Source organism: Diabrotica virgifera, chromosome 7 (assembly GCF_917563875.1).
Source record: "Diabrotica virgifera virgifera chromosome 7, PGI_DIABVI_V3a".
Classification (NCBI taxonomy): domain Eukaryota; kingdom Metazoa; phylum Arthropoda; class Insecta; order Coleoptera; family Chrysomelidae; genus Diabrotica; species Diabrotica virgifera.
Window position 1 is genome coordinate 189990563 of NC_065449.1, and position 19469 is coordinate 190010031.

General features: G+C 34.5%; 1 protein-coding gene across 1 annotated transcript in view; it reads left to right on the top strand.

The window, feature by feature from the left end:
* The first annotated feature begins 2152 nt into the window (after nt 1–2152).
* LOC114326347 (dual oxidase) overlaps nt 2153–19469 on the top strand; it is a 276211-nt gene continuing 258894 nt past the window's right edge. The window contains exon 1 of the mRNA XM_028274683.2: nt 2153–2479. Coding sequence (XP_028130484.1) covers nt 2428–2479 — 52 coding nt within the window. The 5' untranslated portion in view covers nt 2153–2427. The remainder of the gene's footprint in view (nt 2480–19469) is intronic.

The window sequence follows — 19469 nt, forward strand, 5'->3', positions numbered from 1 at the left end:
ATTTGTGTTGTGTAGGATGGGATGATGATAGCCTGATACATAGACCGACAGAAATTCCCATGTCAAAAAATAACTTCGAAATAGAACTGAACATCATTAAACAAATAGCACAATGGCTATAACGAACAAGTTTAATAAAATTTTAAACCAAAAACTCCATAAGTAAGCCCTGAAATTAGTCTATCCACCATCACAGAAAGAACCCAGTACCTTCTGCTCTATCACATATACTGGCAAGATAACAACAAAAATAGCCAGATACATAAAAAGGAAAGGAATAACACCAGCTTTCAGAACTAACAACAACTTAAGCAAATATATTAAGAGCAATAAGAGCCGAAAGAGAAAACAACTACAGAGTGGTGTCTACAAACTAACTTGTGGTGACTGTCCGAAAACTTACATCGATCAAACTGGCAGAACCTTTGCCAAACGGATAGCAGAACACAAAAGGGCTTTCAACAATAGAAAAACAGACACTTCTACATACGCACTTTACCTTCTAGATTCTAGATCATAATCATTCTTTTAATTAAGAGTTTCAAATTCTGCATATTCAAAATAAAGGCCTTAAGCTATCTTTATTAGAATCGGCTATCTTTATTAGAATCGATCGAAATTAATAAATTAAAAAATACAGATATAATTCTGAATGACCAACTCGAGACAAACAGCTCCCCACTTCTCAACTTCTTCAGTTAAAGACTTTAAAAAGGCAAACACATAGTAAACTTAATCACTTGAGAAAGGCACTCTGCCAGTGGCGGCTCGTGATTTTTACAATAGGGGAGGCTATACCTAACTGTAAAATATCTAGACAAATTTGCACTAGCAAAAAAATGTGCCAAAAAATGTAATTTAAGGCCCCATTTTTTGACCATTTTTTATTTACATTTCATAATATCATCTTAATTCATAATTTCATGATATCATATCATTTTAAAAATAGTCTAATTGTAAAAGTGTAATACCAAAGTTTGTGTCGTTTATTTGTTAACAATTCCATCTATTTGTAAATAGATACCTCGCATATCAAAATAAATACAGATTTGAAGTTTTGCAGTCCATACATAATGAAGCTTCAAATTTTTTAAGATACTCAACTGAATTTTTTTAATTCTAAACGCGGCCTACTGCGAATTCAATAACACCATAAATTACCGATATTTTGCTTTGAGTTAGAGATATCGGAAAAAGTTATTTGAGCAAGTTGTTCCAAATATTATTATAACCCCACATACCAAATTTCATAACAAAATTCGCACTTTTAGATTTTTCATTATGTATTTTTAGTCAGGACCCTAAAATTCGTTGTCTCGAGACGCACGCAACCACGCAACGGAGCCGATAAGCTATTCTGCCTCCCTTGGTATATCTCCGGGCAGCGTGTGATGGCACCGTAGATGCCACTGTTAGGAGACCGGGTCTCCTTAAATGCCTGCTGCGCTGCACGGAGCATTAGCAACGGAGACTGTTGGGCTTCTCGGCTCCGTGCTCCGTTCATGCATCTCGGGATAACCCAGGGTCCTGCCTACAATAATATGTAATAAAACTGAGACGCGATCATGCGTTCTAATGCTAATGCTCCGTACGTATGGATAATTAGTGATAATATGGAATTTACACGTTGTATAATAGTGAGAGTTGTACTTGTTGTTTTCGCGATTAATGATAAACAAAACAGTGTAGAGTGTGTAAAAGATTTATGGGGAGGCTGAGCCTCTCTTGCCTCCTCTGACGAGCCGCCACTGCACTCTGCCGAAACAGCTAGTCACATATAGTTATAATAAATTTTGTGGAAGTATAGAAAACAAACGTTTTCAGTGTTTTATTGTTAGATAAAATGAACTTCCATTAAGTAACGGTCGAATCCATCAATTGTCTTAAAATTACTTATCCGAGGAATCTTCGGTCTTCGTTTGTCAGGAAAGTTTCTGGACACCCTGTATATAGGTACATTCTTATATCTCAAAGGTTTCCTTATCTCAATTTGTTTTTATATTTTGCATTCTCATTAACACAAATTAATATAATAATTTGATTTAATTGTGTTCCATATTTATTATTTCGAGCCTGTAATAAGCACTGGCCTGTTTTTCTTGTAGAGGGGGTCCGCCGTATTTGATGTATTCCAACGTGTGTATGGCCGCAACCTATCTGAGACGACTTTCTCTTCTTTACCTCGCTTAGTAGGATTATTGCAATCTGTTCTTTCCATTGTAGATCGCACAAAATTGTTAACACTATTCTAAATTACGGGCATTAATTTGGAAAAGTTTCGCGAATCAATCGTTTACTGTTTTATGATTATTAACTTTCTGAAGGAAATGTGAGGATAATTCAAAAAGTGCGCTTATTGGACAGTTCTTTGTGGTAGGTAATGCAATCACGAACAGCTGATGAAGTGTAAAAAAAGTTTTCAAAATAATGAAGCACATTTGGATTTTTTTGGTGGTGGTGTTTGCGGTGTACCAATCAGGTATGTTTACATTTTTTTGAATGAATAAAAAAATTCGAATAAAAACACTAGGTATAGAAATAAGTAGAAAATATACTTTTTAATAACTAAAATTTAATATTTTTGTAATAATGTATATTTAAAATAATTTATATAGACAATTTATGTGCAGGATTAGGTTAGTTTTAGGTGTTTGTTATTTTATTAATTTATTTTGAGTCTTTGATAGTTTTTAGTTTTTGATGAATTTTAGCCTCATTTTCAATAACTATGCGCTATTCATTCCTTCTACGTGACCAGGCCATACAAGTTATCTATATTGATAAATACATATCTACAGATATCTATAGGCCATAGGTCTCCCAGATTTTCCGTCATGATGATCCATTTAGAACTATTGGAACAAATCCTCTTCGTTCTTTATTGTCTCTGTGTAGATCCCTATCAACATACTTTTTTTTAATTAATATTATATATTTCTTCAGGCCATGACCCCCGGAGGGAGTATAGTGGTCATTGTGATGTCGTATATTGTCCGTCTTCAAAGATCTCTGCCTCTGGTCATTTATTTTAACTCATGCGTAGAGGTCTTTTACATATTCCTGTAATTTGGTCCATCTTGTTGGGAATCTGCCTCGTCATCTTCGGCCTTCTACTCTTTCTTGGATAATAAGTCTTTCCATGTTTCCTGTGTCTGCTCTCACATGTTCAAAGTATTTTAATTATTGCAGATAGCCTTTGAATTGAAACAGAACGATTTCAGTTTCTTTCTTCTTTTCGCTTGTCTTAGGGTCCAAGATTAACATCCGTATGTTGGTATTGGGAATATTAAGCAATTTATCAATCTCAACGTATACGCGTTAAATATAGTTTTGGTTTTTAGAAAAACTTCCTCGTTCTAGTTCTCCTCGAACATCAGGAAGAAGCCGGACTAATCTGACTAGCAGACAATGCAAGTATGACCTTGCCGAAACGACGTCAAAACAATAGTTTTTGAAAAAACCAAAACTATTCAACGCAGAGTCAAACCCGGAAAACCACAATCTACCTACGTCTATTATAACTTTTGTTAACTTGATCCTCATTCCTTATTCTTTTTCCCAATGGTTCATCTAAAATTAGTCGATCTTCATTCAGGTCATAATTCTTTAGTTCAATCGTTTGGGTCAAATCTTTAGACGTTAATTTGACTGCCTTTTCTTCAATGAAAATTTATGAAAATTTGCAGACGTATGCATTCGCAGGAACAATACACGAAAATAGTCAATAAATTTTTTTTGTTTATTAATTGTTTAAATAAAAAAAACGATTTTAATGGAAAATGCTTACATTATCTTGTTTTTTACAATGTAGAAACTTGAAACTTTTACAGATTGTAGCTAATTATATGAACTATACATAATTTCACTTTTTACATTAATTGTTTATTGTTTATTTATGAAGCATAACGTTGAAGCATAATTTTATAAGTTTCAAATTTTTTGCCGATTCCGACTACTTTTCATGTTTTTACATCATGTTTATAAACATCCTAAGCGGCGACGATTTTGAACGCTCATATCTTTGTTTATATAAATATTGGCGCTTATTCGTGTCAAATTTCAATACTGATTCAGTGAATTTGTACTTTACGAGCTCCCTAGTGGGAAAGTTTTGGGGTAGTTCTGATTTCTTTCATTATATAAGGATTTTGGGCTGCTGAATCCGAATATGAGGTTTGCAGACAAAATTTCTTGCCGAAACATTGAAAAAATCGCGAAAAAAGCGAAAAATTTCAGCTTTTTTCCGCTTTTTTTGCTTAAATCTCGAAAACTATTAACTTTTAGTAACTTTTAACAGAAATTAAAGTACTTAAAATTATCTACAAATATCACTATTTACTTTTTTTTTTCAGACGAACCGTTCGGTCTAAAGTGCAAATTGAAAATTGCCAATTTTTAACGGTCTCGGCAAAACCCACTTTTTACATTCCAAAACTTTAGTTTTTATTTGAATGCTGTCATTTGATAAATTTCTTCTAGTTTTCTGTACAAATAATAAATGTTAGTTCATAATATGAATATGGTATGTCTCTTCTCACAGCTTCCATGAATCCATTCCATCCTAAAATACCGAAAATGTCTCTGCTTTTCCCTTAGAGCCACAGAAGATCAGGCACAGATGGAGTCACAGTTTCAGTCCGTGTGAACATTCCCTTCGGATTTTGATTTCTGATAAACTTTGAGGTTTTGTCCTTTCAAAATGTATTGGTTGAACAGCTTTCTGACTTCCATAAACCTCAGGTGCGGGTTTAGTTTTTAGCCGAGGAATGGATTGGTTAGGAGCTATTGCATGTTTTGGTGCAATACAAGAAATGCCACCCATGACGTAAAAAGTGTGGTATCCGTCGATTGTATGTACGTTAACCCTTCCTGTCCCAACGCTGCATATATATGTTTTTGAAAAAGTGGGTCTGTATTCCCAGCCGCCGTATATATACGTTCAAGGTGTTATGGTCTCAATTTACCAAAGCCGAAAATATGCGTTGCTTATAAAATTTTAGACTCATTGGTGTCTCAATGCCGTAGAAATATGTCCGAAAATGTTATTTAGATAATTATTGTTCCCAAAGCCTCAAAATATTGCCACCTAAGACAGGTCATGCGGACCCATTGCCGTATATATTTGTTCAGATATTTTAGATATATGATATATTGTAGCACTGGTGGCAACGCTTATAGGTAGCTGCTAGGAGGTGAAGCGTTTGTAGCCACAGAAAAGACCAGAGAAAAAAAAAAGAAGCGAATCGAGATACATGTGTGCAAGATGCGAAGTCGGCCTTTGCGTAGTGTCATGTTTTGAGGAGTAGCACACAAAAGAAAACTTTTAATGATAATTTACATTAAATTATTTTTTTAAGTTAGTTACATTTTTTCAAGTTTAATTTGATTAAAAAAAACTCATTAAGAAACATGTTTTGGTCATTTATTTGTTTATTTATATGCGACGTATATATAAGGCAATGGGACTCTAAGCATGAAAAAACCTTTGGGATTAAGGGAACAACATGCAAATTAAGGCCTGGCATAGAAAGGGTTAAAATCAGCGTTTTCGTACACTTGTTGTGTAAAGCACGGTTGGTCAATTTTTTGCGGATCGCCTGCGATTGCTGACACTTCCAGATAAGCAACGCGCTTGCTCAAAGTCTTGTAGCGGCAGAAAGGCCCAGATAGTTGGTCTCACCATTCCTTGCAGGGTTGGCCGTTTTCTCTACAAAAAGTACGGCTCAAGAAAATGTAGTTATCTGTAGTTTCCTCTTTAAGGTTTTGTTCATCCTATACAGAAGCTGTTCGCCTGGAAGTGTCAGCATTCGCAGTCGATCCGCAGAAAATTGATACGCTGTACGATAACGCTGATTTTAACGTACATACAATCGAGGAATACCACACTTTTCACGTCATATGTGGCATTACTGCCGCTACAAGACTTTGAGCAAGCGCGTTGCTTGTCTGGAAGTGTCAGCAATCGCAGGCAATCCGCAGAAAATTGGCCGTGCTTTACACAACACGTGTACGATAACATTGATTTTAACGTACACACAATCGACGGATACCACACTTTTCACGTCATGGGTGACATTTCTTGTATTGCACCAAAACATGCAGTAGCTCCTAAGTAATCCATTCCTCGGATAAAAAAGAAACCCGCGCCTGAGGCTTATGGAAGTCAGGGATATGTTCAACTAATTCATTTTAAAAGGACAAAACCTCAAGGTTTATCAGAAATCAAGATAACAGATCCGAAGGAAATGTTCACACCAACTGAAACTGTGACTCCATCTGTGCCTGATCTTCTGTGGCTCTTAGGGAAAAGCAGAGACATTCCCGGCCACTTAGGACGGAATGGACTCATGGAAGCTGTCACAAGAGACATACCATAAATATGAACGAACATTTATTACTTGTACAGAAAACTAGGAGAAATGTATCAAATGACAGCATTCTAATAAAAATTAAAGTTTTGGAATGTAAAAAGTGGGTTTTGCCGAGACCGTTAAAAATTGGCAATTTTTAACTTGTACTTTAGACCGAATGGTTTATCTGAAAAAAAAGTAAATAGTGATATTTGTAGATAATTTTAAGTACTTTAATTTCTGTTAACAGACCATTCACTAAAAGTTAATAGTTTTCGAGATTTGAGCAAAAAAGCGGAAAAAAGCTGAAATTTTTCGCTTTTTTCGCGATTTTTTCAATGTTCTGGCAAGAAACTTTGTCCGCAAACCTCATATTCGGATTCAGCAGCCCAAAATCCATATATAATGAAAAAAAATCAGAACTACCCCAAAACTTTCCTAGTCAAAACACAATTTTATTGAATCATACGATACGAAACAAAACTTCAACCAAAACTCGAATTAAATAATTGGTGTTTTTAACGTAGTCTTAGAAAAACTACCGGTAGAGACGTTTCGTGTAACAAATAACATTAGAATTCGTAATTCGCAAGAAATTAACAGGGTCTACACCGTATAATAGTAAAGCATTAGAAGAGATGGAAAGACTGCAAAAATTCTAATAGGTGTAAACAATGATTTTGATTTCTGGTACCTACGTATTTTCGGCTGCAATGCTATTCAAATGGGGATTCATTTTTTTCGAATCCTGAGAAAACTAATAAGTATTTTTGAAAAATTTAAACGCAGAATGAAAGACTACGTTATTAGAGAGAGCCGAAAGTCCCTGAGAACTTCTATAATGTTTATTTTAATGAGTTACAGGGGTGAAAACTAAGAGAAAATTTAGTGTTATTTTTAATTTCAAATATCTAATTCAAAATAAACTTTTTATTTATTCTAAGGGACTTTTGGCCCTCGGTAATAATTTAGTCTTTCATTCTGCGATTAGATTTTTAAAAAATATTTATTGGTTTTTTCAGGATTCGAAAAAAATGAACACAATGTCCGTGGTAATATTTTCCAAATCTATATTTGTCATACAACGCACTCAGTCGAATAGAATATTGTCAGGATAATGTCAGTCAGACACTGAAAATCGGTGACAATTTTAAATATTTGACATGAATCGGGAATATTTTGAGTTGTTGATTAAATAATATTGATATATAGTGTGTTTGATAAATAATTGATTTAAGACGTGAACTTTATAAAAAGTTATTTATTGTGTATTATTTATGGAAGATAGAAGCAGAGAATATATCAAGATATATTCTGTGATCCAAGTATTTTGTTGTTAAATATGTTCAAAATTGTAAGCGTTCCATAGTAACAATATATTATTGAAAAATCACTTTAACACTTTTCCTCTTTTCTCGATTGAGTATTAGTTTTTGTTGTAGGTATATATAAATTATTACAATCACTGAATACACAGTTAGTGAAAAAATTATCACATTTATTAACTGAATTAATAATTTGCAATTATACAAAAAATAACAGTTATCCAAGAACATTCAAAAGCCATCTCTTTAAGTTAGTTATGACATTGTCAAGTAGAATGACATTCTACTCGTAGTAATATTTACACGGAATGGGACGTTTCATCGCCGCCGGTTCATCGCCGCCGTTTCGATGCCGCCGTTTCGATGCCGCCGGTTCATCGCCAGTCCATTTCATCGCCGTCCGTTTCATCGCTAGTTAGTCAGTTGATTTTGTATTATGGGAGATGACACGACACGACGTTAAATTCAGTTCAAAACTTATGACAATTAAAAAGATAAAAAATATTATTATATTTACTGTTCTACTTCCCCTAAATGTTGTACAGACATTTTGGGTTCTTTTCGAATTTAAGAAACAGTTTCTCTTGGTTGGAAATGTTGACCGTGAAATTTAAGATTATCATTATAATATATTTTATGTTATAGAAGTTTAAAAGTCTATTAAAAGATTAAGTATGGCAACGGGAATGGTCTTTTCCTAGAATTCCTAATTAATACTAAAAATAAATAATAAATGTAACTGTCGAAAATTCGGAAATATATCAGAAAGCGATTAACTGACTGGCGATGAATCGGCCGGCGATGAATGGGCCGGCGATGAATCGGCCGGCGATGAACTGGCGGCGATGAAACGTCCTAGACCCTATTTACATATCCATATATACAAGCTGTACGCTCCCGAGGAAGCTGAAGCTGTTTTCACTTGAAGATCCTTTTTGTGGGGGATCATCCCATTCTGACTTTGGTTTTACAATTGCTGGTGTGACTTCGCTGTTTCCACTACCTTTCTCCATTCTTCTCTCTCTCTGATTTTGCTTCCTATATTTCTAATTTCTATACTTCTTAAGTCTTCTTCCACTTGTTGTCTCCATCTGAGTTTAGGCCTGCCTCTGGTTCTTGTACCTGGTGGTATCCATTCGGTTATAACTCTTAACGGATTGTTCTTCTCTCTTCTCATTATGTGTCCATACCATCTAATTCTCTGCTTTTGTTGCTCTTACTATGTTCTCTTGACCCATCCATTCTTGTATTTCGTGGTTCATCCATTGCCTTGCATCCTCTTCGTTTTCCCTCTTTGGTCCCAGAATTTTTCTCATAATTTTTCTCTCAAAAACTTTCAGCTGCTCTTCTTCTCTTGCTGTTAATGTGAATGTCTCCAAAGCATATCACTATTGGTCTTATGGTCGTTTTGTAGATTTTCATTTTTATATTTCGGCTTATCTTCTTATCTTTGAAAATTTTTTTATTTCTGTAGAATGCTTTGTTTCCTGCTTGAATTCTTCTTTTCATATCTACACTTTCATTTCTTCTGTTGACTAATACTCCCAAATATTTGAATGTTTCAACCTCTTCGAAGCTGTGTGCGTCTATTGTCATTTCTGTCAGTTGCGTCTTCTTTTTTTTACTTACATTCATGTATTTTGTTTTATTTTCATTTATTTCCAGTCCTCTTAGTTTGGATTCGTTTTCTATTTCTTGAAAGGTTTTCTTTAATGCCTTTTTATCTGTTGCTACTATGGTTATATCGTCCGCATATCCCAATTATTTGTACTGCATTTTTATTTATAGTTCCAGCGTTTGACAACTTTTTTATTATCTTATCTAATGATAGAATAAATGGTACAGTTGAGAGCGCATCTCCTTGTCTTACTCCATTTTTAATTTTTATTATTTCTGTTCTCTCTCTTCCGGTGTATATTGTTGCTTGGGAATTTTATTTGGTATTTTGCTCTCTTGTAAGTCTTGGATCATTTTTCTTCTACTTAGTTTGTCAAAAGCCTGTTTAAAGTCTAGAAAAAGTATATGTGCTTCTCCGTCGTACTCGTATGTTTTCTCTATCGCTTGTTTTAGTGTATGGATAGCATCTATCGTGGATCTTCCTTTTCTGAAACCGTACTGGTAGTCTCCTATGCTTTGTTCTGTGTATATTGTTAGTCTGTCTCTAATTATACCAGTCAGTACTTTATATGTTACATTCAGTAAATTAATTGCTCGGTAGTTTTTACATATCCTGTGGTCTCCTTGTTTTGGGATTGTCACAATAATTCCTTTCTTCCATTCTTCGGGCATTGTTTCCTTATTCCATATATTCTGTATTAGTTCATAAATCTTTCTGTATAGTGCTTCACCCCCGTATTTTATAAGTTCTGCACATATTCCGTCGTCTCCCGCTGTTTTCCCGTTTTTCAGTTTGCATATTGTATCTTTTACTTCTGTATAGGTCAATTCTTCTTCTTCACCTTGTTCCGGGTTCATTATTGTTTCTCTTTCTTCTTCTACATCCGTTTCTTGATACATTTCTTCGAAATACTTCTGCCATGTTTCTGCTTCTATGGCTACATTAGCTGTCCGTTTTCTACTACCTAGCTTTAAGTATTGGTAGAGTGGTTTTGAATTGTCTCTTATTTTCTGTTTCGATCTCGTTCATAATTTCGTCTACCGTCTACTTTTTTATTTTTCTTTGATTTAAACAATTTCTTTGTCTTTTTCCTTTGATCTTGGTATTTTTCTCGTTCCTCTTCTTTACTTGTGCTTAGCCATTTCAATATTGTTTTATTCTTTTCGTCCACTGCTAGTTTGCACTCTTCGTCAAACCAATTGTTTCTTCTTTCTTTTTGCATTTTTCCAACTACTTTCTCTGCTGCAGTGTTTATTCCTTGTTTGATTTTTTTCCACTGCTCCTCCATTTCTTGTTCCTCCTTGAACTGCATCTCTACATTTACTTCTTTTACAAATCTTCTTTTTACTCCTTTATCTTTCAATTTATCTACGTCCCATCTTCCCTGTGCTTTTCGTCTTTCATTCTTTGTTGTTTTTATTTTACATTTTGCAATCACTAGCATATGGTCCGAATCGATGTTTGCCCCTCTGTGAGATCCCACGTCATTTATCGACTGTTTGTGTGACTTTTTAATAAGTACATGGTCTATTTGATTCCCCTCCAGACTGCCTGGTCTCATCCATGTTATCTTGTGTATGTTTTTGTGTTTATATCTCGTGCTACTTATGTCCATGTTTAATGCCGCTGCTAAATTACATAATCTTTCTCCATTATTGTTTGTTGTGCTATGTAATGCGTTTTCCCCTGCAACCTCCCTAAAGCATTTTTCTTTACCTATTTGTGCGTTGAAATCGCCTATAATAATTAATATATCTTCTCCCGGGATTTTTTCGGCATTTTCTTCTAGTGTTTCATAGAACTGTTGTTTTATTAAGTCATCACTGTTTTCTGTGGGTGCATAGACATTTATTATGGACAACTTGTTCGGTTTGCTGTTTACTCTTATGTATGATAATCTTTGACTTATGGGTTTAAATTCCATAACTTTATGCCTCATTTCCCCTAACACAATAAAAGCAGTTCCTCCATATCCTTGTTTTTCTTCTCCAGCATACCATACTGTATAATTTTCTTTTTCGATTTTTCCATGTCCCCCCCACCTGGTTTCTTGAATTCCTGCAATATCTATATTGTATTGTTTCAACTGTGTCGCTAGCTCTTCCATTTTTCCTTCTTCTAGCAGTGTCCATACCAGTGTGAATTTTACTACACGTAATTTGCCATGTAAAGACAGAAAAGGTAGGGATAGCCGTAAAATATTTGCAAATTATGTACCCATAGCCTTAAGAAATGTATGAAGAAATTACAGAAAATGTACAATGTATGTATCAAATGTTGAAATAAATGCAAAAAATATGTCTATCATATACATCCTTTTTTTAAACATGACGATATATTTCAATGTTTGAAAAGTGTAAGACTAAAAACTAAAAAATAAAAAAATACGAAAAAAAAATTTTAAGAAACGCTTTTCTTTAGTTACGAGTGACTAAAATTAAAAATATAAAAAAATCAATTAAAAAGCAAATAATAAAAAAAATCAAATCGAAGGATTATTTGAAAAAAACTGTTAGACAGATTAAATGTACAAAAATCTCACACATTCGTTAAAGAAAAGCGTGGGGCGCGAAAAGTAAAAAAGTATCTATCCTCAAACCGTTTATTCGATGAAGACGCGCCCCACGCTTTTATTTAACGAATGCGTTAGATTTTTTCAATTTTTTAAAGAATCTGTCTAAACAGTTTTTTTTCAGAATAATCCTTCAAGTTTGATTTTTTTTATTTTTTGCTTTTTGGTTGATTTTTTTATAATATTTTTAATTTTAGTCACTCGTAACTAAAGAAAAGCGTTTTTAAAAAAAAATTCATATTTTTTTATTTTTATGTCAATACTTACTTACTTACTCCATCCTAAGCCTTTCTACCTTTAGGTGTAAGGCTGGTGGAGTTGAGTTTGGCATTGTAGTCTCCATGCTTTCCGATCTTGCGTTAGGTTTCTTGCACTCTACAATATCAATCCCTTCTTCTCGACTTCTTTCCTGATTTCATCTACCCACATAACTCTTGGTCTTCCTCTTTTGTTTTTCCCCTGCACTCTCGTTTCGAACACTCGTTTTGTAAGCCTCTCGTTCGACATTCTACACACGTGCCCGAACCATCTAAGTTGTCCCTCCACTATTTTTTCATTGATTGGTTCCAGTTTTAGGTTTTGTCTAATTGTTTCGTTTCGTATTTTGTCTGTCCTCTTTCTGTTTGCTATTTTCCTCAGGAACCTCATTTCCATAGCATTGGCTCTGGATTCTTGTCTCCCCGTCAATGTCAACGGCGGATCCAGCAACCTTGCAAGGAGGGGGCAATGAAATAAAAAATTTCTCGTCACTCGTGTACGCAGGATTCTCTTTCGGTATGGGCTGTTACTTTATTTTTCTTCATGTACCTGCTATGTCCTTTCAGAACGTTAGTTACTATCATAGCTATCTTAATTTTATTCACTACCACTCTAAATCAACCACGAAGTGCTTTTTCGTCCTGAACTGCGTTTGCCTTCTATTTTCACTTGCATAATATTTTGCAGCAACCTATATTTGAAACTTCTCATTACATGCCCAAAATATACTCCACTTTTCTCTTCTTGATGCCTTCTGTAATCTCAGTAGTCTTGCTGAGACGTTCTAGTATTGTGGAGTTTTGAATATTCTTCACTCAAGATACCTTTTCTTCTATAGAACCACATTTCGAAATCCTCAAGGCGATTTAGGTAAGTAGATCGATTTTATTCACAGTCCAAGACTCGACACCATACAGTAAGACCGAGACCACGTACTTTGGAGAAAGAATTTTGTTTTATGTTACATTCCGTTATTCAGTTGTCAACAGGACACAAAACTCACTATTTATTTTCAATCGTAATTATCTCTTTCTTAAAAAAAGGCGAGACCAGGGGAAGTCTCAAGGAGGGGGCAATTGACCCCATTGACCCCTCCTTGGATCCGCGCCTGGTCAATGTCCATGTCTCGCTGCTATACATGATTGTTGGTCTAACTACTGATTTAACGACTGCCGTTTTTACTTTCTCTGGTATCTCTTTTTTCCCCAAAAATGTTGTTTTCATAGCATTAAATAAGCTTCCTGTTCGTCCCATTCTCTCGTTTATTTCCATGTCTTGTTTACCATTTGCTTCGATTATTACTCCTTGGTATTTAAAATATTCCACTTGCTCTAGTTGTTTCCCGTCTAATTTTATTGCGTGTGTCTTCTTCGTATTTGAAATTATCATTGTTTTTGTTTTCTCTGTATGAATTTTCATATTTATGTTTGATAGTTCTTCTTCTAGGATTTCAAGATTGTTCTGCAGGTCTTCTCTGTTTTCTGCTATCAATACCATGTCGTCTGCGAATAGTAGCTCCGATAGTTGAGTCCGTTTCATTTGCCAGTATCCTAATGTTAGTTTTCTCATTCTTCTCTTGGCTTTCTTTATCGCTTCATCCAGTACCACTGAGAATAGCAGTGGACTCAGCACGCATCCTTGTTTGAAGCCTTGACTTGTAGTAAATTCTCTGGATTCCTCGTTATTGGTTCTTATTGTATTTGTATTATTTTTGTACATATCCTTTATTACTTCTATCATGTGTCTGTCGACTCCCTTTCTTTTAGTGTCTTCCATACGTCCTTTCTTCGGATTCTGTCAAAGGCCTTTTCCAGGTCAATGAAGCACATATGTATCTCTCTATTCTTCTTGATTAACTTCTCACTTACTTGTCTTAATGTGAATATTAGGTCTTGCGTGCTTCTGTCCTTCCTGAATCCACACTGTGTTTTCGACACTATGTCAATAAACGGTCGAATAGGTACTTATTCGAATACTGCAATATTTGAAGATATTTTTTAATTCTCCATATTATACTTTATACTTTTAGTGTAGGAAACAGAAGTTGAACCTTGCAAAATGGACACAAGTCCGGTTTTAATTTTTTTCTGGCATATCAAGGGGTGCTTATTATAAGACTAACTTTTTCTGAAAAAATTTCGCCCCGGAACCCCCCTTTTCACCCCTTTAAAGGGGGTAATTTATGGTTTTTGCAGAACGTAGCCCTTCCTGTACCTTTTACAAAAAATTTCTTTCATAGAAATATGAAGAGGACTATATTTTCTACGATTTATTTCCGACAGCATCTCTCTATCATCCACCGTTTAGCAAGGGTGGCGCCCCAAAATTGACAAGTTTTTAAAAAAGATGTTTTTAAAAAATATATATTTTTCCCTAACTGTAACGGAAATTAAAAAGAAATGCTGCGTAAACTATTCACAAATAGATGATTGATTTTTTGGTATAGGTTTCACTTAAGGATAATTGCCCTTTTTTTAATTACGGGGTGTTACATTTTAAAAAACCCCTTTTTATACCATCTGAACCGTTTATGCTAGAGTAAAAAGACTTTTAGCGATTACCCATGTGCCGGTGTTATTTACAAATTTGTATAATGCACCCCCATTTTTTCCCCGGAACCACCCAAAAAAAAAGAAGAATTAATAAATAAAGTGATTTTCTTGGAATCCTTCACACACAATGCCCTTCATTAATATGCTTCATATATCGTTTTGTGCAAGTTACTATTACCCATGCATGGACACTAAAAGCGACTTCCTAGTGCAACCCCTGTAGCCAAAAATAATAAATAAAATGGGGGGTTGAAAATTTTTTTTTGTTTTTTGCTTTTTGATCCATATGTGCATATGCTTCATCAATAGTGCTTTTCAAAAATATATATGGTTATTGCAACATCCTTGCGCAAACGACACCTATCCTTGAAAATATACTGCAGAAACTACCCCTATACCTTATCCAGCATGTTTTTACGATTTTCTCATTACCTATTCATTTTTTTTAAACAAAACTTATACAAGGTTAAAGACCACTATTTACTCTAAAGATTAGGTCCTATTCATTTTTTTCGTTTAAGCAACCGTTACGGCACAGTGGCGCCGTAAACCTCATATATGCTTTGACGGGCTCCAGTTTTTGTATATTTTTTCGTCATCTGTTTGTTTTATTGATAAAATACTTATGTAAAATAAAACAACACAGTGTAACCTACAAATCATGACCTATGCACATTTTACATTCTTTGCTCCCCAAAGCTACAGTGGTGGTCCAAAATAAATTTTTTCATATTTTCGCCACCTACACGCATTTTATTGCGTTAATGCTACCTTAATAGCACAATATTCACCCCTAAGTGGTCGCTAAGCAGTGGCGGATCCAGGGAGGGGTGATGGGGGCGATCACCCCCCACCCCTCTCAAACCAAGTGATATTATATTTGAAGATTATAAAAATATTCATTTATTTTTATAGAAATACTTATATTATATTAATATTATTTTTATAAGAATGACCTTTTATGCTTTAGCGACAGTGGCGGATCCAGCATCGTTAAGAGGGGGGTGCCAATTGGTTAAATTTCTATAAAAATAAATGAATATTTTTATAATCTTTGAATATAATATCACTTGGTTTGAGAGGGGGGAAGTGATCACCCCCATCACCCCTCCCTGGATCCGCCAATGCGTAGCGACCACCTAAGGGTAAATATTGTGCTGTTAAGGTAGCATTAATGCAATAAAATACATGTAGGTGGCGAAAATATGCAAAAATTTATTTTGGGCCACCACTGTGGCTTTGGGGGGCAAAGAATGTAAAATGCGCATTAGTCATAATTTGTAGGTTACACTGTGTTGTTTTATTTTGCATAAATACTTTATCAATAAAACGAACAGATGACGAAAAAAAAAAACAAAAACTGGAGCCCGCCAAAGCATATATGAGGTTTACGGCGCCACTGTGCCGTAACGGTTGCTTATACCAAAAAGTGAATACGACATAATTTTTAGAGTAAATAGTGATCTTTAACCTTGTATAAGTATTGTTTAAAAAGAATACATAGGTAATGAGAAAATCGTAAAAACATGCTCGCCAAGGGATAGAGGTAGTTTCTGCAGTATATTTTCAAGGATAGGGGTGGTTTTCGCAGAGATGTTGCAATAACCATATATATTTTTGAAAAGCACTATTGATGAAGCATACGCCCATATGGATCAAAAAGCAAAAAACAAAAAAACATTTTCAACCCCCCATTTTATTTATTTTTTTTTGCTACAGGGGTTGCACTAGGAAATTGCTTTTGGTGTCCATGCATGGGTAATAATAACGTGCACAAAATTATATATGAACCATATTAATAAAGGGCATTGTGTGTGAAGGATTCCAAGAAAATAAATTTATTTATTGATTCTTCTTTTTTTTGGGGTGGTTCCGGGGAAAAAATGGGGGTGCATTATACAAATTTGTAAATAGCACCAGTACATGGGTAATCGCTAAAAGTTTTTTTACTCTAGCATAAACGGTTCAGATGGTATAAAAAGAGGTTTTTTAAAATGTAACACCCTGTAATTAAAAAAAGGGCAATTACCCTTAAGTGAAACCTATACCAAAAAATCAATCATCTATTTGTGAATAGTTTACGCAGAATTTCTTTTTAATTTCCGTTACAGTTAGGGAAAAATATATATTTTTTAAAAACATCTTTTTTAAAAACTTGTCAATTTTGGGGCGCCACCCTTGCTAAACGGTGGATGATAAAGAGATGCTGTTGGAAATAAATCGTAGAAAATATAGTCCTCTTCATATTTCCATAAAAGAAATTTTTTGTAAAAGGTACAGGAAGGGCTACGTTCTGCAAAAACCATAAATTACCCCCTTTAAACGGGTGAAAAGGGGGGTTCCGGGGCGAAATTTTTTCAGAAAAAGTTAGTCTTATAATAAGCATCCCTTGATATACCAGAAAAAAAATAAAACCGGACTTGTGTCCATTTTGCAAGGTTCAACCTTTGTTTCCTACACTATTTTATATTTCTATTATTTGTATTTTGTATTTCGTTTGATTGTGTTTATCTATTATAATTTGATTTTCAGTAAGTTGACTAGGGCTAGATTATTGGATATAGACGAAGCAACGAAGCATTAAACCTAGGAATTTTGTGCAGTAAGATGAATCGTCATGCAACTTTTTGCATTCGATAAGAGAGAGTGTCAGGCAACTTTGTGAACTAAATTCATATAGGGCAAAAATTTTTGTGCATAAGAAAATGCATTTTAAAAGTGCATCTCGAAGAGGTGAAAATTAAAAATTTAGAACTCGGGCATATTTATGGAAATGAGCTGAATTTTTATAATCGGGGGTTTTGGGGATCGCTGAGTACGAATTTCATATCGGCGATGGTCTACAAGGTACCTGGTGCCCACGGTGGAACTCGTCGCCTAGAGTTTTACGTTATAATCATTAAAAATCAGTCAATATCCATTATTCGGGGGGTTTTTGGGGTCGCCGGCCACGAATTTAGTGTTGGCGATGGTCTCCAAGATACCTGGTGCCCAGGGTGGAACTCGTTGCCTGGAGTTTTATGTTATAATCATTCAAAATCAGTCAATAACCATTACTCTGAGAGTTTTGGGGGTCGCTGAACAAGAGTTTCATGTGGTCGATGGTCTCCAAGATACCTGGTGCCCAGGGTGGAGCTCGTCGTCTGGAGTATTATGTTATAATTATTCTAAATCATTTAAAACCATTACGCGGGGGTTTTTGGGGTCGTTGAGAACGAATTTCATGACGGCGATGGTCTCCTGTGTACCTGGTGCCCAGGGTGGAACTCGTCGCCTGGATTTTTATGTTATATTCATTCAAAATCAGTCAATAACCATTACTCTGAGGATTTTGGGGGTCGCTGAACAATAATTTCATGTGTTCGATGGTCTCCAAGGTACCTGGTGCCCAAAGTGGAACACGTCGTCTAGAGTTTTATATTATAATTATTACAAATCATTTAAAACCATTACTCGGGGAGTTTTGGGGGTCGCTGAACATGAATTTCATGACGGTGATGATCTCCAAGGTACCTGGTGCCCAGGGTGGAACTCGTCGCCTGGAGTTTTATGGTATAATCATACAAAATCAGTCAATAACCATTACTATGAAGGTTTTAGGGGTCGTTGGGCATCAATTTCATGTTGGCGATGGTCTTCAAGGTAGGTATACAAAAATCTAAAAAATACGTGTCAAATTAAATGTTAGTGCACGTATTCATAATCAATTTATTTGTATAATATAATGAAAAAATTAATAAAAAAGTAAAATAAAATAAAAAAAATATATTTACTTACTTGAAGTTACACAAATTTCTCTCTTCCGCAATTTCGAAAACCAAACATATAAAACAGCGCAGCTATAGATTGTAGATAATTAAAATTCCTTTAAGAGGATCGGTACGTATTTTCGGCTGCAATGCTATTCAAATGGGGATTCATTTTTTTCGAATCCTGAGAAAACTAATAAGTATTTTTGAAAAATTTAAACGCAGAATGAAAGATTACGTTATTAGCGAGGGCCGAAAGTCCCTGAGAACTTCTATAATGTTTATTTTAATAAGTTACAGGGGTGAAAAAACTAAGAGAAAATTTAGTGTGATTTTTAATTTCAAATATCTCATTCAAAATAAACTTTTTATTTATTCTAAGGGACTTTCGGCCCTCGGTAATAATTTAGTCTTTCATTCTGCGTTTAAATTTTTCAAAAATATTTATTGGTTTTTTCAGGATTTGAAAAAAATGAACACAATGCCGTGGTAATATTTTCCGAATCTGTCTTTGTCTTACAACGCACTCAACCGAATATAATATTGTCAGCATATATTGTCAGTCAGACACTGACAATCAGTGACAATTTTAAATATTTGACATTGCATCGGGAATATTTTGAGAAATTGATTAAATATTATTGATATATAGTGTATTTGATAAATAATTGATTTAAGACGTGAACTTAATAAAAAGTTATTTATTGTGTATTATTTGTGGAAGATCCAAGCAGAGAATACATCAGATATATCCTGTGATCCAAGTATTTTGTTGTTAGAGATGTTCAAAATTGTAAGCGTTCTAAAATAACAACATATTATTAAAAAATCACTTTAACACTTTTCCTCTTTTCTCGATTGTTTATTAGTTTTTGGTGTACAAATAAATTATTACAATCACTGAAAACATAGTTAGTGAAAAAATTATCACATTTATTAACTGAATTAATAATTTGCAATTATAAAAATAACAGTTACCCAAGAACATTCAAAAGCCATCTCTTTAAATTAATTATGACATTTTCAAGTAGAATGACATTCTAGT